General features: G+C 36.4%; 1 protein-coding gene across 1 annotated transcript; it reads left to right on the top strand.

The window, feature by feature from the left end:
• Nucleotides 1–20: 20 nt before the first annotated feature.
• LOC132114418 (serine/threonine-protein kinase ULK1-like) lies at nt 21–26,253 on the top strand. The gene is made up of 28 exons (XM_059522504.1): nt 21–416; nt 521–613; nt 888–929; nt 5,586–5,618; nt 5,888–5,924; nt 10,563–10,736; nt 11,056–11,129; nt 11,590–11,691; nt 15,687–15,745; nt 16,604–16,686; nt 16,786–16,836; nt 16,917–17,005; nt 17,664–17,787; nt 17,890–17,935; nt 18,921–18,992; nt 19,237–19,341; nt 19,456–19,565; nt 19,887–19,955; nt 20,563–20,681; nt 21,342–21,517; nt 21,680–21,792; nt 22,206–22,331; nt 22,446–22,612; nt 23,453–23,628; nt 23,714–23,832; nt 23,993–24,150; nt 24,255–24,390; nt 24,690–26,253. Exons 1-28 carry the CDS (start codon nt 327–329, stop codon nt 24,731–24,733), a joined length of 2,787 nt encoding a protein of 928 aa, XP_059378487.1. The 5' UTR covers nt 21–326; the 3' UTR covers nt 24,734–26,253.
• The last annotated feature ends 34 nt before the right edge of the window (nt 26,254–26,287 follow it).

Below are 26,287 nucleotides of genomic sequence, written 5' to 3'. Positions count from 1 at the left end.
CACGCAAGGTTCAAGCTTTGTTTGGAAAGTGACGAACAAAACAGTGCAGCAAACGACGCCAAACCCGATGCGTCACGACCGACTCTGCTTTTCACAGTGTCCCAATCGAATTTATTATACTTTTGTACGCTTGGTGACATTCGTTTGAACAAAGGTGTTCTCACATAATACGACAATGTTGACAATAACTATGTTTTTATCAACAAGTAGGTAGCGAATACCGATCATGACCGAAGTGTCAGCTCGTTTGGTTGCAAAACAGCGGATGGGAAGCGATAGACGCGGAGATTAAAACGGAGCAGTTTTTATCTCTATAACGTAACGCGATGGAGAGCGTTGGACAATACGAGTTCAGCAGGAAGGATCTGATCGGACACGGCGCTTTTGCTGTGGTGTTCAAAGGAAGACACAAACAGGTAACGTTATGTTGATGCCTGTTAAGCTGTATCCTGTGGCTTTTTATGTGTGAATAATCACTCGACACGAATGTCATAACGTAAATCGATGTCTTCGTTCACAGAAACATGATTTTGAAGTGGCGGTGAAATGCATTAATAAGAAAAACCTAGCCAAATCACAATCGCTCCTAGGAAAAGAAATCCGGATATTAAAGGTGAGTTTCCTACTCAGGGTACGTCTGTGTGCGCACAGGTTTGCTTGCTATACGTGTTTTCTTTATTTAATTTTATTTATTTATTAAAACAATATCCTCAGGAAAAAAGTAAACATTGCGAAATCCGACTTGCGAGGTCACTTGAGCTCTTCTTGCGGTCTGAAAGGCTTCTACGTGTGGCAAAACAGCGATTAGCTGATATAAACAGTGTGAAGGTTTATCAAAAATCATTATGACTTCTGCTCGCTAATGTAGTGAATGTGTGTTTTCGCAGGAACTGAAACATGAGAACATTGTCAGTTTACTTGACTTTCAGGTATGTACTAATTGCATGCTATAACTCGGACGAATTTAAGTTAGTTGTTCGCGGTATATGTGTAAGCCAACTGTGTTATTTTAAGAGGTTTTTACTCTATTAAAACATATAGCTTTTTTCCATGTTACCAAAGATATTTATAGCTGCAAAATGGCATGGCTCAGTGTTGACATTATGGGTGCAGTTCGAGTCTTCTGATTGGTTAAATGTTAAGCCCCGCCCCTGGCGTCACGCTCGGTGGGAGAGTTATCAGCATTTGCAGCCATGGAGAATAGATGCAGTCTATGTCTGACTCACCATGAGTAATGATTCCATGTTGCATTCTCTTGCATCAGAATCAGTCGAATCATTATCTGACATCTCTCTGATTTCAAGCTGGACTCTGCGAGAGGCACAGAAAATTGACCACCTCAGATATCTCTTGTGGCTAAAGTACTAAAAATAAACAGGCAAGACACAATGGCAGACATGACCGATGTCTATGTGTCTGTTGAAGTAAACACCTGACACCTGTGCATGCATTAGCTAGTACCTGGCAGCCCAGGACTCCCTTTTAACTGTCTGTCTCTTTCATATGCATACAGAACAGACGTTGTCTGATGTAGGATACCAGGGCCGGCCCTGACCAATTTGCTGCCCTAGGCAAGATTTTACCTGGCGCCCCATGCATTACAGCCCATTTCACCCTGTCATTGTGTTCATGATTTAGCATATATATATATATATTTATATATATATATATATATATATATATATATATATATATATATATATACACACACACACACACACACACACACACACACACACACACACATTACAGCAGAACTGTTTCCAACACTCATAATAAATCATCATATTAGAATGATTTCTAAAGGATCATGTGATAGACCGGATGTCACATGTGACACTGAAGAATGGAGTAATGATGCTGAAAATTCAGCTTTGTATCACAGAAATAAATGATAATTTAAAGTATAATAAATTGAAAACAAATTATTTTAAATTGTAATAATATATCACAATATTATATTTTCTTCTGTATTTTTGATCAAATAAATGCAGGCTTGATGAGCAGAAGAAACTTCTTTCAAAAACATTAAAAATAGTAATGTTTCCAAACTTTTGGCCTGTACTGTATCCCCCCAAAACTGCACAACTGTAGAGTAAAACATTAATAAAAAAGTGATAATATAAAATGCGTCTTAAAACTGACATGATTGTACAAAATCACAGTCTGGGGACTCAGAACTCAGAACAACTGCTAACATTAAGTTTAAGGTAAAAATAACTGCCATGAATTATAGTATCTTACTCCTATGCAATAAATTGTTCATTCACTACATCTCTTTACCTCTGTCTTTATCCTCTTCTCTTGTTTTTGGCACTGTATCTATCGCAGACTATGCTCATTTATAATGTGTCATGTAAATTCGGCCTTCCGTCACAATCAGGAAACTTTCACCGTGTCTAGAACTGGCGCGAGCTGCCAGGCCCGTTTCTACGAGCTGTGTGTTAACAAAAGCAGTGCTGTCTACATTGGATGCGGCGTCGGGCACGCTACACAACAAATTACCAACAACTGATCGTGCGCTCGCTCTGTTTCTGACGCACTTCAAGCACTCGATGGGCGGGGGAAGATTGAAGAGCCGGACTTTTTTTTTTTTTTTTGCTTTATTTGGTAGTATTTTGAATTAATGGTTTTTAAATAGTAGCCTATTATAAACAAAAAAAAAAATAATAATAATTCACTCGTTCACTCATTCTGGCGCCCCTATGGATGAGTGGCGCCCTTAGCACTTGCCTATACCGCGGGCCGGCCCTGTAGGATACCCTTATCAGTGTATCTTAATGACTAGAGGACAAGACTCCAGGCAGTCAGGAGGATCTGATGACAGACAGGTGGTTGTCTCAGGTGTGGAGAGATTAAGAAACACAACACAGTCCTGCAGTATTGTGCCCTTGAGCAAGTGTGACAGGTTTACTTCAGATTGTTTGTACTGTAAAAATAAAAAAAGACAAGATAAAAGAATAATACATTTGAATTAATCACATTAAATAAGTAATTATTTTATATTATTACAGTTTATCAGCATTTACCATTTTTCGTTGTCATCTTATGTAATTCTTTATAATAATAATAATTTCAAATGTTTTAATTATTTATTAAATTGAATAATTGAAATATATAAAAATCAATCAATTACAAGTTAAAAATCAATAAATAAAAACAAAATAAAATCCTTATGGCAAATTATTGTATTTGTTTACCTGTATGTCATTGACCGACAAAAGAGGAGTGAACATATGAATGTGTTTGTTAAATTGTAGAAATATTAACTTAAAATCTCAGGGAGTGCTTTAAGTAAATATATTATAGGTCATAGGGGTCCGGCTTACACAAAAGTTTGGAAATCTCAGATCTAAATTAATGTACAAGTAAATTGCTAATGAAATTATTTCTTTTTTTATGTATATTTAGTGTAACAGCTTTACTCTACTACACAAGCCATCTAGTCCCAGATCGCTCTTTTAAATGGAAAATCTGAATTGCATTTGAATAAACCACACTGGATAATTCGTCAAACCTCCCACCACATTATCCTTAGAGAATCTCCTGACAGTCCATGCACACTAATCATTTGTGCTCACTCCATCATTCTTCAATCACTGCTAGAACCAACACAGGTGTATTTGATACTTTACAAGCCTGCAGTTACAGGATTACCCCCTTTAACTGGATCCAGGATCAGTCTAATTTACTTCTGTCCAGCCCTGACAGTATTTGTCATGGTTTTGCGCACCAGGGTCTATCCTTTGCTCAGCAGACAGCTGGCAAGCAGTGGGTTCACCTGACAGAGCAGTGTGCACAGGTGCATAAAAGCTGAACAGTAACACAAGAAATGACACTTGTACTTATTGAAACCCATCCCACACTCATGGAAACCTTTAACTTTGTTCGTTAAGCTTTATGTTATTTAAGTCTTTTGTTGTTGCAAGAGTCCTTTGTCTTGTATGTTTATGATTCATAATGATTTGACAGTTGTCTCCAGGGCCTTCTAAATATGTCTAGAAGATAATATATGTGTATTTTGCCCTGTGTTTGGTATATAGTCTTGGGCAGGGCTTTACTTAGTTTACTTTGCATTACTGCTGATGACCTGGTTTCATTTCTCATGGGTTCAGCACACAAACGCACAAACAGGAAGCTTAACATTAAGCTTTTATCCATAATACTTGTGTCACACTTATAAAATTAGCTGTTACACAACTTTGCAGTCATACAGGGCTGTTATAATTTTTTGCTCATGTAATATGCTATTTTAACACACATTCTCACTAAAGCATGCTGCTCCCAGCAGTCTGTCATGCCGGCTGGCAGCTGATCTGTATGTCAGTCATCTGTGGGTAATGACACCTCCTGCTTCTGTCCTGACTGCGGTAACACGCAGAGCCTGCATGGAAATCAGCCAAATGGGACTTTTGTTGCACAAGAAGTGGGCCATGTAAATGCCCCATTAAAACTGGTCACCATGGCACTTGGCCTGTGTGCGGACATATTGATCCGTGCCATTTAACCTTTCAGGAGCAGGATTTGTTCAGTAAAATTCATAGACACGAAGGGGTAACAACCCACCTTCAATCCACATTCGGTTTGATTATGCAGGTCATTTTGTCAGCAAAAAGCATTTTGTCGCAATGTGTGCATTTATTTTTGTGCACTGATTAGCTTAAAGTATAATAGTCTAAATGGAAACATCTTTAAAACTTCCTTGGTATACCAACGGTGGTTTGAAATGCTGCCAAATATATATTATTACTAAAGGAATACAGTAGGACATCCACACAATTCATAAATAATAATAATGGTGATAATTATTATTATTATTATTATTATAATTATTTATGAATTTAATTATTTGTAATTGTTTTTGAATAAGTGTAATATTTATTTAAAAATTAATATTATAATAGTAATATTTTTTTATTGTTATTACTCAATATTAATAAATTAATATTATCATATTTTTTAAAGGTTATTCTTATTAATTTATTTATTTTTTATAAATAATTGATCATTAGTAAGTAGTAGTAGTAGTAAAAATAATCCTCTTTATTTTTTTTTTACCTTACACATGAAATACAGCGGCATTTGAATTACTTTATTTTTTAATTATTGTTATTTTTAGATTTGAACACAACTTTGAAAAAAACAAAACAAAAACTTCAGCTCTGTTATTTCCTCCTGTGCATTACATTTTCCTTGCCCTACACACCCATCAAAGTTCACAAAATGGAAAAATAAATCTTAATATTAATATAATAAATAACTGTAGCACAAAATGTGACATTTCTGCACCTGAAAGAGTGCATCAAATAAAACCTGTTGTGAAATGCAAGCACACATCGTGATTTGTATTGCATGGGAGCTCACACTATGATAACAGACTATTTATAGAAAGCTTAGGTAATTGTAGGTTTTGTATGATGAGTCAGTGTGACTCACTGGCATCTGTTGTGAGTCCAGCCTGAGGTCTGTCCTGATCTAGACAGTGAAGATTCCCTGCCATGGCTGTCAGATGGCATGTTTTGGGTGTTTTTTTCATATACTCAATTGTAAATGTTAAATGGTGCATCACATTTCTCTGTCTGCAGGAGATATCGGGATGTGTCTATCTTGTCATGGAGGTGAGTCCAGATGCAATGCTGCACCTCTCACACACCCACTGTAAACCTCAAAATAGACTTGGTGTTAAGTAGAGAGAAAAAAAATCAAAGGTCAAGTTTCACCTCCCCTTGCAGAATGTCTTTTATGCTAAGCTTGATTCACACTTGTCTGTTATTATTGTCATCTTAAAGTCATTGGAAGCCCTTGTGCTACTCTGATTACTCTTTCTTTTGATGAGAGTTTGTTTTGTGTTGACATGCACTTACAGTGTTTCCCTGTCCTCTTACAGTACTGCAATGGAGGAGACCTAGCCGAGTATTTACACTGTAAGTACACAAGCCTCATATCAGCATGTGCCATATGTGTATATGTGCCACTGATTGTTATTACAGATTAGTAAATGGATAATCCTACAAGTGAGGTGTCTAATTTCTCCATGTTATTCTACCTGCTTGGTCTATTTTTAGCACAGTTTTTATGTAGAGTCTTGGAGCAGCACAGAGGCTTCATAACTCAGCAAAGATTTGAACATGTATGCAGCTGTTGACAAAGTGAGATGCTTCAAGAATTAAAATACTGGCCTATACATATTTTTTATACATTTATTTAATGGTTGATATTAATACAGTAAATTATTTTATCTACATAAAAAAATTAAATATTAAAAACTAAAACCTGCTAATAAATGCAACAAGTAAATGTAGACATCACAACATTATAATGTACATGATGAAATATGGATATTCAATTTTAGATTTGATGAATATTACATTTAACAGTGTTACTAATTAGTTAACTATTTTTACAGTTTTAGTTGAATATTAGTTTTTTTATTTTATTTTATTTTATTTGTTTAACCAGGAAAGTCCCATTGAGATACAATATCTCTTCTACCAGGGAGTCCTGGTCAAGATAGTCAGCACAAAACAAAAATACAAAGTAATACATACCACAACAGAATAAACATACAAAGAAATTTCGAAATCTGAAAGACAACACAACCTACAATCAATTACTAAAACATTTACACCGTTCTATAAAAACAGACTTTAAAGTGTTTTTAAAAGAAGTGAGAGATGGAACATATTTCATGTGTAATATACCTTGAAGCTCATTCCATACATGAGGAGCATAATTAGAGAAGGCTGATCTACCTAGCTCTGTATGGAAAATTGAGTCCTTGAGTAAAAGTTTAACTGTTGATCTAGTATTATAGATACTAGTACAGTATGTCAATAGATTAGATATATACTGTGGTAATTTACCCAGTAAAGCTTTTAAAATAAAGATCAACATATGATGTTTCCTCTTCAAGCACAGTGAAGTCCAATTTGTCAACTTATATAATTACAGTGATGTGTACACACACTTGAATCAGTCACAAATCGTAAAGCAGCGTGATAAACAACATCCAATTTTTTCAAAGAATCTAGGGGCGCATGCATATATATTATATCACCATAGTCCAATCATGGCAAAAAGTTACTTTGCACTAATCGTTTTCGAGCAACAAAGGAAAAAAGAATTTTCAAACGAAAATAAAACCCAATCTTGGTCTCAATTTCTTTAAAAGTATATCAATATGAGAACTAAAAGTACATTTATCATCCAGCCAAATTTCAAGATATTTATAGGGTGCGACTCTCTCAATCAGAGTACCATCAAAAGTTTGAATCATAAAATCATTTAGTGATAATCTGGAGCGTGTGAAAATCATGTATTTAGTTTTTTTTAGATTATTATTTTAGATTATCAAGTGAAGTCTGAAATAAATTAAAAGCATTCTGTAAGGAATCCATTGCCACTTTTATGGATGAAGCCATTGTATAAATGATAGTATCATCTGCATAAAAGTGTACTTTTACAGTCTCTTATCCTACACCAAGTTCATTTATGTAAATAGAAAATAATATTGGTCCCAAAATTGAACCTTGAGGGACACCTGTCTTCACTATTAATGGATTAGAAGTATAATTATCTACAGACACACATTGAGTTCTTCCAGTCAAATAATTTGAAAACCACTTTAAAACTGTACTACTAAAACCTACACATTTAAGCCTTTGCAAAAGAAGATCCTGATCCACAGAATCAAACGCTTTGGATAAATCAATAAAAAGTGCAACACATGATTTTTTTTTTATCCAATCCAGTAATAATGTCATTTGTGACTGACATTGCAGCAGTAATAGTACTATGTCCTTGTCTAAAACCTGACTGAGTTTGACTTAAAATATTATTAATCTGTAAATAGTGCTTTAACTGTTCATTTACCAGGGATTCAAACACTTTGGCTGTAACAGATAGTATGGAAATAGGGTGATAATTATCCAACAAAGTGCAATCTCCACCTTTCAGTAATGGACGAATTTCTGCTGACTTCCATGAACTTGGTATCAATCCACTACTTAGACTTAAATTAAAAATAGATGCAATCGGTCTTGCTATCAAGTCCACAGATATTTTTAGAAAATAAGGCTCTATTTGATCAGGGCCAGCAGATTTTTTACAATCGAGAGTTAACAGAGCTTTACAAACCTGGGATGGAGAGATAGGAAGAAAATTAAAATGGTTTCTTTTACTACTTAAAGGGATGGCCATATTATCTTTATCGTCTACAGGAATACTTGAATAAGTTGTTGAACTTGAGCCTACATTATTAAAGTGAAAATTAAAACCTTCTGCTATATCACTTTTATCCTTAATTTCTTCATCTTTGACCTTTAGTAAATCAGGAACTGCTGGAGGGGGAATAGACCCCGTTGATGATTTGACCAGCTTCCAAAATTTACTAGGATCATTAAAATATTTATTTATCATGTTTAGGTAATACCCACTTTTTGCATTTTTTATAATTTTTGTACAAATATTCCTTAATGCCCTATATTGTTCCCAGTCACTAGCATTATTAGTTGTTTTTTTTTGCCTTAGTCCAGGCAATGTTTCTTGCTCTAATGGAGAAGGATATTGATTTATTAAACCATGGATTATCTTTACCGCGGACTCTTAATCTTCTTACAGGTGCATGCTTATTAATCAAGGTTAAAAAGTTTGTTTGAAAATACTTCCAGGCCAGATCAACATCTGCCATATCACAGACATGGAAAACATCACTATTGTACAAATCATGTAAAAAGGCTTGCTCACTAAAATGTTTATAGTTTCTTCTTAAAATGAACTTGGGTTTATATTTAGGAAGTTTACAATTTCTAACACAGGCTACTGTACAATGGTCACTAACATCATTACTAAATATTCCAACTGAAGAATACTTTTGTGGAGAATTTGTAAGGATAACGTCAAGCAGAGTAGACTTTTCCATATGTTTTAAATTCAACTGAGTTGGATCGTTGATTAATTGCGAAATATTTAGGCCATCACAGAAGTCCTTAAAAGCGTTTGAAGTTTTCGATAACCAGTCCCAGTTTAAGTCTCCCAATAATACAAAGTCATTGTCTGAAGACATTTTCAGATAGTCCGACAGCAGTATTAAAGCTTCGTGAGATGCCGATGGTGGACGATAGCATCCCATTACTGTAAAATCCACACCATTAGGAAATGTAACTTAATTACAGACAATTCAAAACACTTTGGTTTACTGATCGAATCAATCCAAGTGCAGTTCAATGCCGTTTTGACATAGATCGCAACTCCCCCTCCTTTACTGGTGCGATCTGTCCTATAAATGTTGTATCCGTCAATGTTAATCATATTATTTGTAATCGTTGACTTCAGCCACGTTTCAGACAAAACCATTACATCGCAATGAGTCGAATTTGCCCAGACACGAACTGCATCAATTTTATTAATTAAACTGCGCACATTTAAATGAATAAAACTTAATCCACTGCTGTTTTTTAAATCTTCTGGGGTTTCAAGCTGTGCCAGATCAGGGCCTGGATTGGGGTGAATGTTACCTGACAGAAGAAGCAGTAGAATCAACAAATACATTTTTTATTTATTTCTAGATAGTAATTGTAGTTCTTCAACTTGAATTTTTGATGTAAACATTTCAGTTTCCTTCAATTTTAGTGCTTCAATCAGCTTATTTCAGTTTGATCTTATTTCAGTTATTCGTCAAGGCAATTTAGTATTTAGATTTTATTTTAGCTTTATTTAAATTAACAAAATAGTTTTAATAGTTTTAATGAGTGATAATAACCATCAGTAAATGGATGCACAACAAGATACTGATGAATAAACAATGCAAAGTTTTATCCTTTTGCATTGTTTATTCATCAGCATCTTGTTTATTCACCAAAGGAGGATGCATCTTAAAGTTTGGATAAAAAAGATTGATCGTTGTCGACAGAATTTTCTCAAAAGTTTGAAGCCTGAACTTGCTTTGGTCTTGGTCTCTTGAAACTGAAGAGACATATTTTCCAAACAAACATCTTGCCGGATCGTTCCTGAGAAAGATAATTCAGGATCTCTGGGAAAAGCTTGTTTCACACTTGCGCTGCCACAAATAGAGCCCCTTTCGAAGTGGTCTCTTCCACATGCACACTTCTTCAGGGTTAAAATGCACTTTCATCTAACCATAAAGTTTCCAGCATGGCTATATTTACCATGTTCGCATTGACCTCTCTATTTAAAGCTGTCAGACTTGTAGCATTGTAAGGTCTCATGCCAGCCTCGTCGGGGTCATGTTTGCCTTCACCCGCTCACCTCTTGCCACAGACTCAGTGGCACAGAACCAAGATCCCCTGCTGAAACTCAAGCCCCAGCCTGACCTCATCCACCTGTCAGTCTGTTATCTGCCCTGTCCTGCAGTGGAAAAACATGGGGGCTAAAAATAAGACTTCATGAAACAAGGGGGGAGGCTTGGGGCTTGGGGTTTTTGGAGGTGCTAACTCAATGTAAACAATGATGTAATGTCCCACAGTTCTGCTTTTTCATCAGAATAATCCTTAATGTAGTAAACCGAAATGAAATCAGGTGTTTGCTCCTAACTTTCTCAATAGCTAAAGGCTCTCTGAGCGAGGACACGATCCGTGTGTTGCTGCAGCAGTTGGCGGGAGCCATGAGTGTTTTAAGGAGTAAAGGCATCGTCCACCGTGACCTGAAGCCCCAAAACATTCTCCTTTCATACAGCACAGGGCGCAGGTCCAACCCCAACAACATCTGCATCAAACTGGGTGAGTGCTCCGGGTCAAAGTACACCGTTATGAACCCTTTGCTAAAGGAAACAAAAAGACTGGTCATGGATCTGTGTGTACTGATTATGAGGCTATGAGATTGAGTTATCAGTTTTGGCAGTGCTGGTTTTGGTATGAATGTGGTTTGTTTTAGGTCTTGATGACATTGTTCTCTTTGCTCTTGAGTGTTTTGTAGACACAGTGTGTCACTACACAGCTGTGTAAAGTCAAATAGCTAAAAGACACTTTCTGTCAACATCTTTCACAAGCACTCAGATTTAGTCCTTCGCACCATACATTGATTTTTCTCTCTCTCCAGCTGATTTTGGCTTTGCACGGTATCTGCAGGGAAACACAATGGCTGCTACGCTCTGTGGTTCTCCAATGTACATGGTGAGTGCTTGACTTGATGTTCTGTAATATCCAAATGTTCAGGAAAATAGGGATGCATGAAATCTGCAATTTCAACTTAAAATGTGATTAAAAAACACAGAATTTCTTTATTATTTTATTAAGGTATTGAGTTTATTATTATTACTAAGTTAAATTATGAAATATATAATATGTATTATTGTAACATTTTACTGTAAAGTTTTACATGTAAAAGAACACAGTGCTGCGCTTCACTCTAAAACATGCAGGACATCTATTTACATCTATTAATTTGCAGCCTTTATGGGTTTTCATAATCGTGTAGCCCTACAGGAAATGTACAGTATATGTCATAATAAAGTACTTATTTTATTTGTCGAAATAAAGTTAGATATTCAGACTAACTCTGTTTGACTTACTCCAGATTTTCTTGAGTGACTTGTAGTACTGAGACTGCTACTTGTCTTGCTCATTTTTACAGGCTCCTGAGGTCATCATGTCACAGAATTATGATGCCAAAGCTGACCTGTGGAGTGTAGGGACCATCATCTACCAGTGCTTGACTGGCAAAGCCCCATTTCAGGTCCGTAACATACACACACACTAGCAAAAACAGACTTGATGTATGACCCAGAGAGAGAAAGCATCATTTAACACACTCAAATCACTTTCTTTTATTTTTGAATGGTGGCTTTTAAATTTTCCGTGGAATATATTCTTAGACTTCCCATTTAAACATTATGGAATTATTTAACGGGAAAGTTTAGCCAAAATTAAAATCCTGTCGTCATGTCTCTGGAACAGACCAGAATTGAAGTTGTTATTTGCATCTGTGTAAAGTGTAAAGATTAAAAATGGCACGAGGGTCAGTAAATGATGACGTGCTTCATTTTTATCTCTTTAAAAAAACATTTTCTCTCTCTCTCTTTGTGAGGCCATCCTTAAAAATATTCTTGTTTGCCGTAACCCGACCGACCCTGTCAATTTAGCACCGACTCAATTTTTTTTTTTTTTTTGCTTGTAGTCCGACCGACTTGTCGATTGTAAATTTGCATTAAGACCAACCAATTATTTTTTTATAAACAACTAATACAAACGCAATAAAATACTATTAATTATATTTAAGTATTGTAAATATATAAATTGCCTTGGCCTACATACAAATGAAGGCTATCTTCTTTAATAAAAAAAAAAAACCTTGACATCATCTGTGTTCACACGGATGTCACACTGTGGCCTGTGCGTTCGCTTCGTCTCATTCTCTCACTCACTGTCAGAGTCAACGGTTCGCGCTTGGTAATGATGGCTGCGGCTGCAGTAAACTAAATGTTCGCAGTCACTGTTCAAAGTCATACGGGTTCGGGCACCATAATACATCTAAAAAAATTCATTAAAACAGCTCGACACCGCTTTAACTTGGCACAAAGTTCTGGAAAAACTGTGCCCAGATCTTTTCCCATCCCTTCTCTCTAGTCTAAAACCGTGACTATGTCGACTGTCACTTTATGTTCGAAAATCTATTGCACGAATCAACCGACACAAGTTTCGAAAACGAAAATAAGAAAATGATTTTAACGACCTTTTCTCGGAGCGCGTCCAGGTTTTTTTTTTTTTTTTTTTTTTTTTTTGAACAGGCGTCACACAGCAACTGCAGCTTCGGACAAACACGCATAACAGCAAATAATAATTCTGCACAATGTTTCTCTTTTTACAACAGAAATTTGAATTCAGCCGGTATTCAGTCTCATACAGTTTCGGGCTTGAATCGCCTAGGGCTGTCAAAATAGCTGAAAAAACTAAAAATATTTGCGCGTACACGAGGTGAAAGATGAGAAAGCAGATACTGCGTGTCGAGCTCGTCCGCCTTTGGAAGTTGTGTAGACACAGCTGTGCGCGAGGCCAGATGGAATGGAACACGTACCGGGGCTCATAAGGCAGCTTCCTTAATGCACACCTAAAATTCATATGCGCATTCGAATGTGGATTTTTATTTTAAATTCGACAAATATTCGAAAAAATATTTTCTTTCATAGCCTAAAAAAATCGCCTATGCGATTTTTGTTGTTGTTGAAATTTAATCGTAAACACAGCCATGTTGAAGCCTGCAGTAAATGTTTTGCATTATGGCAGTCCACTCTGCTTATTGTTTTTCGAAAATGTTGCACTCCTGTTTGTCATTTTGCACGTATCTTCACGCCAATAAATCATCAGAAATATTGGTATTTACCAATATATTGAATCTTTATATTCCTCCTGCCTGTTGTCCGTGGATTTACCTATAATTTGTATTATTTGCCGTATAAAACTTTAGACATGCAAAATCGATTTTACAATCGTTTCAATGAACATTTGTCCCTCAAATCTAACAGGATTTTTTTCACAAAAGTGACAACCCAAGAAAGCAAAGTAAACGTTCTCTCATTTGTAGGTTGCATGGATACGTAGCGGTGGATGCAAGTAAAACAGTACCTCATTTTTTTTCTCACCTGATATTCATGCAATAAACATGTTTTTGACAAAGATTTTAATTTGTTTGTGGTCTATATAGCCTGCATCAAAATGAGGTTTGCTATGATGCGCCGGAAGGCACGGGTTGAAGACCCAGTCAATGACGTCACAATATGCTAATTTGTTTAAATTCATACCGACGTCATCACCATTACAACAATTTACTTTTTTCTTTACAGTGAAACTTGAAAAAAAAAATATAGACCGACCTACCGACCCTTTTTTTTTTTTTTTATTACTGTTACTGCAAACAAAATCTTTTTAAGGATGGCCTGAAGAACAACTACAGATTCAGTATGAGGTATAAGTAATGTATTTTAGGTCTAATATTTTGCACATGCACTTAATGTTTTAAAAATCTGTTTTCTTTTATGGTCACCAAGGCTAAATCTATTTGATTTCAAATACCGTAAAACAGTAATATTGTACAATATTACAATTTAAAATAACTGCTTTAAAATGTTATATTTTACTTGATATATTTTATGTATTTCAATGTATTTTAAAATGTACTGTAATTTGCATTCTTGCTGAATAAGTATTGATAAGTGTACTATTGATGACTTTTTTTATTATTATTATTTCAAACATTTAAACAGTAGCGTATTGTTATTATCAAGGAAAAATGCTAGCAATCTCACTGTTTATTAACTTCTACTGCGTCAGTCCTGAACGTTCTGGAATGATTTAATTGCGAAAGCTCAGCTGGCTGGCACCCTCAGTTGTTTATGCCTTGCAGAGTGTGAAACACAATTGTGACATCTCACTGATAAACAAAACACGTCTATGCAACTAAACACACCCTCTGATTTAATAACAAACACTCACACCTCTACACACACGCACACTCGCCCACTCACATGGGTGACATCTCTGTGGGTTTACTACTAGAACAGAGAGTTCTTCTCTTTTTTTGCGTCATGTTCATATTGAAAAATATGCATGTTCGTGTTATTTGTTGCTGCAATACTTACTCGGAATATTGCCACAGGCTGGTCATTAGTTATTATAATTCATAAAAGAATCCTGAAGAGTTGACATGCATGCCAACAAGTATTATTGGGATCCTTCGAGCTAAGCCAGGTGCTGCTGTTAGTAGGACTGATTTGTGGGTGAAGTTTACCCATTTGACCTCTTGTCATACAGCTGGAGTCCAGATGGCTAACGTGTGAATCCCGTCTGATCACACCATCACAGCAACATCTATTTATGGGTTCATATTTTTAGCGTTTTAGTTAAAGAGTTGGTAATAGGAACTCTTGAGGAACAGTCCTGTAACACAATGTCAGTCTGTAAATGGGTCGCTGAGTTCATTTAGAAGACCGATCAGTCATCTCTGTCTTAACCATTGTGTTTACTTCATTCAAGGAAATGTTGCTTTAAGGGCTTGTTTCTGCAGCCATCAGAAAGCCTTTATGATTTGTAGAAACAGACACTCAAGTGTAAGATTTAACCTCGGACCTGGAATAATGCGTTTACATCATAAACGGACAGAGTTTAAGTGGTGACCCATACTCAGAATTCATGATCTGCATTTAACCCATTCAAAGTGCACACACACAGAGCAGTGAACACACACACACTGTGAACACACACCCGGAGCAGTGGGCAGCCATTTATGCTGCGGCGCCCGGGGAACAGTTAGGGGTTCGGTGCCTTGCTCAACCCCACAACCTTAGGGTTAGGAGTCAGACTCTCTAACCACTAGGCCATGACTTGCCCAAAAAGTAATTTACAAATAGTAATGAACTGCTCACCACAATCTATAATTCAGTATCAACTATAAGTCTAAAAAGGCAGTGCAGAGTGAACCAACAATATTGAACTAGATTTGAGTGGTATTTGATCTTGCAAACCCTCTGTCATTATGCTAAAATGTTTCTGGAGGCCCATTACAGGATTGCTGTGTGGTTGCTAGGGTGGTCTTGGTGGTTGCTTACTAGTCCTAGTCACAAGATATTTTGATTTCGGGTTTTTTGCCCATTTTATCATCCAGAAAAATAGTTCAGATGAACTTTATGTAATTTAAGTAATTCTCAAATTCTTCCTCTATGTAAAATCTTTTTCCAGGCAAGTACCCCTCAGGAACTGCGGCTGTTCTATGAACGAAACCGGAGCCTGAGTCCCAGGTAAGTGACCCTGAGGACTGTATGTTAGTCATCAATCAACATGATCCAGTTTAGTTTGGGCACTGCAGGTGCAAAGGTCCCTGCTGTACATGATCGTACAAAAGTTTAGGCTTGGTACATTTGTTTTTAAAGAGATCAATATGTTTGTTCAGATGATGCATTCAATTGATCAAAAGTGCCAGTAAAGACTTTTTTTTTTTTTATGTTACAAAAGATTTCTATTTCAAATGAACGCTGTTCTTTTCATGAACTTTCTTTTCCTAAAAGAATACTGAAAAACAATTTATCTCAGTTTCCACAAAACGACACAACTGTTTCTTGAGCAGCAAATCAGCTTATTAGAATGATTTTTGAAGGATCATGTGACACTGCTTTGGCATCACAGGGATAAATTATATATGAATATATATCCAAATAGAAATCAGTCATTTTAAATAATAATAATATTTCTGAATAGTACTTTTATATTTATCAAATAAATGCTGCCGTGCTGAGCATAGGAGACCTGCAAAAAGATTACTAACTAAATTTTAACCAGTAGTGTATGCGACCACAGATAATATTTATTAATGTTGTGAATGTAAGGTGTATTTGACAGTAACCCCACCGGATGGTGCAGTATAACCGGTTTCTTTTCTCTCATTGTTTTTCATTCCTTTCCATCATTCATGGTCAGGTTTTAATTATTTATTTAGACTGTTGCAATGTTTACATTTATGAGTATCACTTTTCTACTTAGACTGTCAAGTACAGTGTAACTCACAGAGCCCTTGCACAACAGTATAAACATGCACATGTAACTGTGTAGGTTGTGATAGATACCATCCTGTCAGTGTCTAACTCCAATGCTTTTCCCAGTATTCCACGGGAAACCTCCAGTCACCTCAGGCATCTTCTACTTGGGTTGCTGCAGAGGAACCACGGGGAACGTATGGACTTCGGTCAGTGGACACGCATGCACAATCACACACTTGACTTTACAACACTGAGACGTGATTATGATGAAGTGATTATGATGAAGTGATTATTGTCTATTCTAGATGAATTATTCCACCATCCTTTCCTGGAGGCCAGTAACTCCATGAAGAAATGTAAGATTGTGATGCACATGACTTTGTTTATGCTAATCTACTCTAGTTTTGGTTAAAGTAACATTTAAGTGTGTTCTTAGCTTCTCCAGTGCCCATGCGCACCTATCCCAGCTCCGCCTCTGGGAGCTCCAGCAGTGGTTCTTCAACCTCTCGCCTCACTCCTACTCAGGTAACGTAATAATAGCACATGATACATTCATTTTATTCTCTCTTTGGGGTGTAATTTAATTTTTATGCTCCATATATAGTGTATACAATTCCTTATAACTACACTACGATTCAACAGTTTGAGAACTCATATATATGTATGTACTGTATGTATGTATATGTGTGTATATATATATATAAATAATTTAAAATACTTTACTTTAACACTTTAGAATAAGGTTCCATTAGTTAATGTTAGTTGACATGATTTAAGCAAGAACAATCCTTCTGCAGCATTTATTAATCTTAAGGTTAATTTCAGCATTTACTAATGCATTATTCAAATCAAAAGTTGTGCTTGTTAACATTAATGCACTGCGAATTAGCATGAACTAACAATGAATAACTGTATTTTCATTAACTAACATTAACAAATATTAATAAATACAGTAATAAATGTATTGTTCATTGTTTGTTCATGTTAATTAATACATTAACTAATGGAACCTTATTCTAAAGTGTTACCGAAATTCATTCTTTTATTCAGCAAGGATGCATTCAGTTGATCAGAAGTGACGCTAAAGATGTTCTGTTTCAAATCAATGCTGTTCTTTTGAAGTTTCTATTCATCAAAGAATCCTTTTGTACAGTAGTGTATATATGATGTTTTTTCTTGACAGTCTGAAACTGAAGCTCCAAGGCCCCTCCCTCAAACGAACCCCACAGCATCTCCAGGATCCCTGCTCAGAGACTCGTGTTCCTCAGAGTCTGATGACTTTGTGATGGTGCCGGCTCAGTTCAACAGTAAGTTGAGCCGTCACACTCATTGACCTACTTTGGATTATGTAATCGACAAAACCACTTCATTTGCACAAATACAAACTCTCAATCTGATAACTCTTGCAGGTGAACTCGTCAGTGCAGGAGGGCAGGACTGTCTGAAGCTCAGCGGGTAAGTGGGTTAACATTATTTCCATACTATAAGTGTTAAAGTGACAGCCCACACACATAGCGTGTATAGTTACATGTGACACACTCCTCAACTGTAGCCTGCACATTTATACAACACAAATGCACAGAAGCATTTTGTTTCTGCGCTTAATATAAAAGTTTGCATGCTTGGCAGGATTTCATGTTTCATTTTAAGAGGTATCATTTGACCTTTTGACCTGCTGATCATTTTTATGGTCCTGTGAAGAGGGCTGTTCATGCATTAACACATTTGTGCAAGGAAGAGGAAAGACTAGTCATGGTAGCAAAAATTGCTTATATCTGTTTTCCGATTTTCCGTTTTTTATATCTGTTTTTTAACATCTGTGTCTGTCAACTTATGAATTTATGACCTAGTTAAGAGACTAGTTCGGATGCACGTTTATAGAAGTTAGAGGTCAGTAAAAAAAAATGTTTAAGTCTCTTATGATCATCAAGGCTGCATTTATTTGATTAATAATACAGCAAAACAATAAAATTGTGCAATAATATCGCCATTTACAAAAGTTTATATGTATAGTATAGAATCAACAATTTTTACAAACTTATATCACGTTAATTACAAATAGCTAGAAAGATCATGAAAATCAGTGTTACTGTTAACCAAATTTGCTAATAAAAATAGTTATATCATTTAATTTACTCTGAAATAAAATATACATTTGAGATTAAAACATGTATTTGACTTAAACTAAATTTGATTTTATTTAAAGTAGTACTTTTATTTAGTTTAAATTGACAAAAATTGCTAAAACTAAATAATAATTAATAATAATAAATAAAATAAATAATATCTTAATTTACTCCAATGATGGCAAAGTGAGCATCAGGGACTTCGTTCAGAAACATTAAGAAATCTTACGAACCCAAATTTTTAATCACTAGTGTATATTAAACAGCTGGATGGTTTAAGCATAACGGTGTACATGTATGTGTATTATTTCTAGAGACTCACTGCCAGATGTGGGTCAGACACCATCATCCTCCCCATCTGTCACAGCCTCTCCAAGCCCTTCCAGGTACTGTGTGTGTTTAAGTATGGAGATTAGCATTTAATACTGTAGAGACTATAAAAACACACTCTCTCTTTCTCTCTCTGAAGGCAAACAGCTTGTAATAAACAGTAGGCTTTATTTGCAAGTGTGAAGTGAGAGACAGCTGTCGGAGTTAACACGACTGGAGAATGTGTGAATTTAGAGATGAAAGTAATTCCCAGATCACTAGGGAACAAATGTATGTCAATCATTCACCCCCCCCCTCTAGGCCTCTGGAGTCATGTGACAGTAGTTACGCTCAGTCTGTGCCTGTTCCAGTGCCGACACAAAAACACAACTACCAGAGGATGGAGCACAACCTAGTGTCTGACAGGTTGGCTTTATTGGTTTATTTTATTTTTCACTCTCTCTGACATGAATTAGATACATAAATCCTCTTGTGATTCCCTTGTGCATCAACACATGAGCTCTGTTTCTTTAATTTCAGGACAGCAGCACCTGTAAAACACTGCTTCTCAAATGGGTTTCCAACATTTGGGAGAACCAGGGCTTCTTCAGAATCAGGAGGATCCAGACCGTATCTACCTTCCCCACAGGGTGAAGAAACCAGCTCACTGTAGAGCTGTTTTGATTTGAATAAATCCCTAATAGAGGAAGAGACTCTAACTGTAGTTTTAGTAGGAAGCTGCAAATAATAGAAATCATTTGCAAATAAAACATTTTTATTTTTTTTATCATGGAAATCAGTGTTTTTCTTAACTTAACTGGTATTAAAAATCCAATAACTGAAATGATTCTAAAATGCTATACAAATATTAAAATAAAAAAAGAAATATTGCCTTGGTTTGTGTGTTTTGGGGCTATATGTTTTTGTATATCATGTAGAGAGTGCTGATGTGTTGTTTATACATTTTTCAGTGGGAAATGTTCCTGAAACAGCCAATCAGCCTGAACCTGTTGGTAGTAGGACAGGGTTGCATGCTGCAGGTAAAATGCATGTTTCACTGCATATCGATTTCATTTTGAAGTGTTCTTGTTCCAACTTTGCAGTTTTGTCTCTCAAGCCCCTTTCACACTGCCATTCCGGCAAATACACGGGTAAAGTGTTCCGGCAATTGTACCCGGGTCGCTAGATTTTGCACTTTCACACTGCCAGTGATTACCCGGGGTATGTGCGTGCTTTCACACACAACCCTTAAAGATCCCGTAATGACACGTGACGTGTAATGTATGAGTCGAAAACGTTAGGCACGTTATACATTCACTGAAGCAAGCGAACGAACTCGGCGTCAGCGCGGAAAGTGAGGAACTACCTGATCTCTGCTTCATTACAGTTTGCACATATTTTTTCATTGCAAACGTTGATCTTCCTTCGAACCAGCCGGTAAAGGAGTCATCAATTCGAGACGGCATTAGTTCTGGCTTTTGTTCACACAGCGCTCGTCCCGGGTTGAACCCGGCAATGTTACCAGGTCCCTGACCCGGGTTCAATTCCGGAATCAATCCCGGGACGTGGTTGTTTTCACACGGAAGGCGACCCGGCAATGTTCCGGCAATATCCCGGGTCCGACGTGCAGTGTGAAAGGGGATTCAGATGTGTGTAAACAGCCTGGTCAGGTCTCTCCTCTCTTCCCTGACATCACAGCCATGGACAAAAACCAAGCCCACAGACTCCGGAGTCATCGGCACAATCCAGAAAACGTAGTGCACAGAGTAAGTAACCGTTGCATAACATTACGTGACATACATAAACAGAAAAAACAACTCCACTACCATAGTAAAGAGGAAGTCATTTGATTTAGCACAATGCTACAGTATGTAAAATACATTATTACTTAATTTAAAATGCATTAATCTGAAAAATGTATATTTAAAATTGATATTTTAATTATCAGATTAATATTTTATTCAGTGAGGATGCATTAAATTGATCAAAAGAAACAGTAAAGATTTAAAAATCATTTTTTAATACATTTTATTTTTTGTGAACATTTTATTCATCAAAGGATCCTGAAAAAAAATGTATCCCAGCTTCCACAAAAATATTAAGCAGCACAACTGTATTCAACATTGATAATAATAATGCTAAATATATCTTGGGAACCAACTCAAGCAAATTAGAATGACTTCTGAAGGATCATGTGACACTGCAAACTGAACTAGTGGCTGCTGAAAACTCAGGAATAAATTACATTTGAAACTAAAATAAACCTGTCATTTTGAATTGTAATATTTTACAATATTAGCATGAGAAGCTCCTTTCAGAATATTATAAAAAAAATATCTGAACATTAGTGAAATTAGCATTTTGTCAGAAATAGAATTTTATTGGAAACAAACATGCTATATATTGGACTATATCCTTCATTTCAGTGGGATCTGTATCGGCGGCCCGTCTCCGGTCAAACTCCAAGTACAGTACTGGTTCAAAGAGGGCTGATGACCCGAAACAAAACCATGTCTGACCTAAAAGATCTGGCAATGTGCCCGGCTACAGGGCCCCGTGTGCCACTTCTCAGGCCAGCAGAAAGAAGGGACACAGTCAAAAGGTATTAATCAACTTGGCTTTAGTTAAGGGTGAAGAAAGCTTGTGACGCAATAATGATGATAATTTATATTTTTTAATCAGCACTGGAATCACTGCTGTGATATGATTGCTATTAGATGAGTTTGTTCCCTACAGCTGTGTTTATGGGTCATTTGTGTTGTAGGTCATTAAGTACCGGCCGTCTCTCAGATAAGCTGCTGAAGGCTGTGTTTGGACATCAGTTTGACAGGGGCAGCTGTGAGAGCTTAAATTCAGAGAAACCCATGGACACAACAGGTGTGAGCTCAACGCTAACAGTGATGTCAGCCATTACGCTTTTCCACCAAAATGAAACCTTGATGGTTTACCTTTTTAAAAATCAGTTAACCTGGATTCATTTTTTTATTTTTTATTTTTTTTACATGTAATCACATCTTTATCACAATTTCTATACAAAATGATTGCATTTACATGTTTATGTTATTTTTTATTTTTCCAAATCATGCAGCCCTATCACTGTACTTTTCCCAGGGTCCCCACAGGAATCTATAGTTGTTAAAATCTATTCATTGATGCTCAGCATACAAAAGGAAATTCACAGCTGTCGTCTTAAAAGAAGTAAACCACCTGGCGTTTTAAAATGCCATGAGGCACTGACTGTCCTCAGTGAATCTGCTGTTAAAAATGCAATTTTGTCCTAATCTCTCTAGCGCCCCCTGGTGGCAGTGATGGCACAGAGCAGGGCTCAGGCAGTCCAGCTGGAGTTGTGTTCATTCTGGGCTCTCCTGAATATGGACACACACCTCCTCATGCCACTCGACCTAGACGCTTCTCAGGTGACACTTATATTATTTTACTTAATGAGACTGAAACACATGTGTTGTATTTGCATGTTGCAGTATCTGTTAGACTCACAATGATTCTCCAATTCACATCATTTGCTGTTGAAGTGGGCACTCTCAGCCCAACAAGCCCTGGCTGGACCTACGGTCATGTGCACGAGGCTTACAGCTCGCCTGACGGTCTGCGCTGTGGTTACACAGATGCCACAGCAACAAACCTATGTGAGGATGTGGCTTTTGTGCCTCCTGAACTGCCAGAGGAGACGCTTATGGAGGTAAAATAATTGGGCTGTACATTATTTATGAAGGATACAGTCAGCCAGGTAGTTGTCATATTAAAAGAAACCCAGAAAGGTTGATCAGGATGGTCTTGCGTCATTCTGAAGTGGTTAATTTTGTGATGATAATGACTGACTGACTGACTGTATATTATCCTGATTATAATGTGACATTGTATTATGTGCGAAGATGATACGAGAGACATTAAACTTACACAAATATGTAGAAAATGAATTTGTGGGGCCAATTAAACAGTTATTGGGTTGTTGTTGTTTTTTAGTTTTTGAAATTAGTCTCTCATGCTCATCAAGACTGTATTTATTTGTTTAAAATAATACAGTAAAACATTAACAGTATGAAATATTTTTTACAGTTTAGAGTACCTGTTTTCTATTTGAATATATTTTAAAATGTAATTTATTCCTGTGATGCAAAGCTAGTTTTCAGCATCATTACTCCACTCTCCAGTCTCACATGATCTTTCAGATTCAGAAATCATTATTATATGCTGATTTGCTGCTCAAGAAACATTTCTTATTATATATGTTGTAAATAGTTGTGAACTGTAAACCACTGCTTAATGATTTTGTCAAAACTGTTCATTTTTTTTTCAGGATTCTTTGATGAATAGAAATTTCAAATAAACTGTATCAGTAAAAGTTACTTTACTGTCACTTTTGATCAATTGAATGCATTTTTAGTGAATTAAAAGAATCCATTTCTGAGTATGTTGCAGAGCAGGGGTTTTCATTGCTATTATTGTGGCACCTGTTGTAATTTTGGATTGTTTCATCGATTATTTCAAGATTTGATGTCCTGCTCTTCTTCAACCACAGGAGGGGCATACGGACTTGCTGAGCCAACTGCGCTTCATTCTAGCCTTTTCCCACTGCATCACAGAGCTCGCTGGAACAAAGGACAGTGGGATTGAAAGGAATGTGGCACTTGATGCTTCATTCTTAGAGCAGAGCGTAGTGGCCGACCAGGTCAGCCTGCTGAGCCGTGAGTGGAGGTGAGATACAACGTAGGTGCTTTATGTGTGATGTCTGTGATTTTAAGTCATATACGCTGGGAGTGATGTGCACATGTGTATGTAGCTCTGCAGAACAGCTGGTCCTCTATATGAAGTGTGCTGAGCTGCTGTCCTCTGCACTTCACACAGCGATGGCTGGGATCAAAGAAGGCAAACTCTACCCATCAGGATCTGTTAAACAAGGTCAGTCATAGAAAGTTCAAAAGAACAGCCTTTATATAAAATAGAAATCTTTTGTACCATTGTAAATGTCTTTACTGTTGCATTTGATCAGTCAAAAACAGCATATTCTGAAATTAAGACATTTATTCGATGTTATGTTGTGTTTGTGTTGCACTTGCAGTAGTATGTAAGCTGAACGAGATGTATAAAAAGAGTGTGAACTCCTGCCGTTCTCTCACTGAGAAACTCCAGCTCTTCTTCAGCAGCAAACAAAGACTGATGGACCGCATCAACAGCATTACAGCTGAGAGACTCATCTACACACACACCATTCAGATGGTATGAACATACTCGCATTGTGTTTCTTCTAATATAAGGAGAACCGTATCAGTGTCATATCACTAATAAAAAGTATGAATTGAATTCTTTTCTTGTGTGATCAGGTACAGACGGCCGCACTGGACGAGATGTTTCATCACGGAGAAGACTCTGTAGAGCAATACCATAAAGCCTTACTGCTGATGGAGGGCCTGTCCTTAACTATTACAGAGACTGCAGATCTAAACAGTATCAACAAATGTAAGTATGACACACTTTCAAACGTTTGGGGTCAGTGAGGTTTTTTTAACGAAATTAAAACTTGTGCCTTTAATTGATCAAATGTGACAGTAAAGACAAAAGAATAAGAAGAAATGTTAATATAATAATAGGAAATGTTAAGCATCAAATCATCATATTAGACTGATTTTCTGAAAGAGTGACACTGAAGACTGGAGTACTGATTCTGATATGTTAAAATACAGAAGTTATTTTAATTTGTAATAATATTTAACACTACGACTCATCTCTGACGTACGTTTTGTTTGTCTGTTCTATAGGTAGACAGTGTATTGAGCGGCGGCTCTCCTCCCTCCAGCCCTAAGGATGTGTGTGATGATGAAACCAACAGCTACATCTCATTTCATCCCAGTTGCCATTTGAAATTCTGTAAAAGGAAAAACTCATACTCACTCATTAAAAATGTGATACTTGGCTTCCAAAGCCAAAGAAGGTGAGAAAATACCTATTTCATAATAGACAAAGATGAAATCTCTATACAGTATATGTATAAACCGAAGCAACGTCTATGACATAAACATCCATTTTGTTCACTGTCAAAGAATAAACAAGATGGCATCGTTGGTTGAATAGATGTCATGTTTAAATGCATGATGGCACTTAATAAGAGATTCGTTTAATCTTAGTGCTGCAATGTTAAAGCCAGTGTTGGAGTCTGAATGAGTAACAGCTTGGATGCTTTTCATTCAGTCATACTAAAACATGCCCGCTGCATTAGTCTTATGAAGTTACATGGAACGATCCTGCTTTTGATGGACTTATTCTGCATGTTTTTTTTTTGCATGGTTCTGAGGAAATGATAGTTATCGGCTGTATCTGAAGGGAATTCATAATAATGAATAATTCAACTTCTGTAGCAGCCAAAGCGTTGTTGAAACAGCAGCTGGCGGTGGACGTGTAGTGTTCAGTGTTACATCTGTGTGACTCTAATGTGGCAGTTGACCAAAATTGTGGCAAACCTTTGTTGACATACTGATAAAGACTGTCAGTTTCATATGTTGTCATATGAAGATGGAAAAAATACTTGAGATTTGTATTATATTAACTACCATACTGTTAGTCATATGTGTGTGTGAAACAGTGAAGCACTTTATAAACCCATTTGCCTTATGGATGCCTGAAAAGAACCACTGCAGACTCCGAGACGAGCCTAATGGCTAATTTCAAGGTTAATTAACACCTAAAAAGTCAGAGGAAATGCAATACAAACACAGTTGAATGCAAAGACAGTCAGTATCTTGTGTGTAGCATTTTATATTAATCAGTTTTAGCTGTCAGTCTGAAAATGATGTTTTAGTTTTCAGTTTGCTTTAGAATATCTATTGCAAGTAAAGGACTTTTGCACAGTTTGTTGGGATGACTTAGTCTTTGGTTTTTGTAGTGATTTGATAGTGCCTTAAATGACCGAGCTGGTTTACTCTCACTGGACATAATCTAAAACTTGCAATCTGTTATACTTCCAGCCTTTTCATATCATATTAATTCATTACTTGCACTATTTATGCATTTTCCAATGGTGATAACTCTTAACTCTTTTTTTTTTTTTTTTTTTTCAGATAATAAGTTTCATATCAAGGTGTTTTTAAGGCGTTTAGTCAGAATTGTGTGTGGTAGGATGATTATGATAGATGCACATGAACATTTTAAATAACAGTGATGTTAAATTGAGGACAATCAAATATTTTGTATATGTTGTTGTTACAGTATTTATTGCAGTATATTTTCTCTTTTTATTTCCATTTGCAAAGCCAAAATCTAAAAAAGATGTGCAGAATGCATGTGGTTTGAGGGTGTGTAATTGAATAAATTTCACTTTCCTATTCACACTGTGTATGTTGATTCATTTCAAATTATTCTA

Source organism: Carassius carassius, chromosome 34 (genome assembly GCF_963082965.1).
Source record: "Carassius carassius chromosome 34, fCarCar2.1, whole genome shotgun sequence".
Lineage (NCBI taxonomy): Eukaryota > Metazoa > Chordata > Actinopteri > Cypriniformes > Cyprinidae > Carassius > Carassius carassius.
Note: the sequence above shows the minus strand (reverse complement) of the source record. Positions and strands in the feature narration are given on the sequence as shown.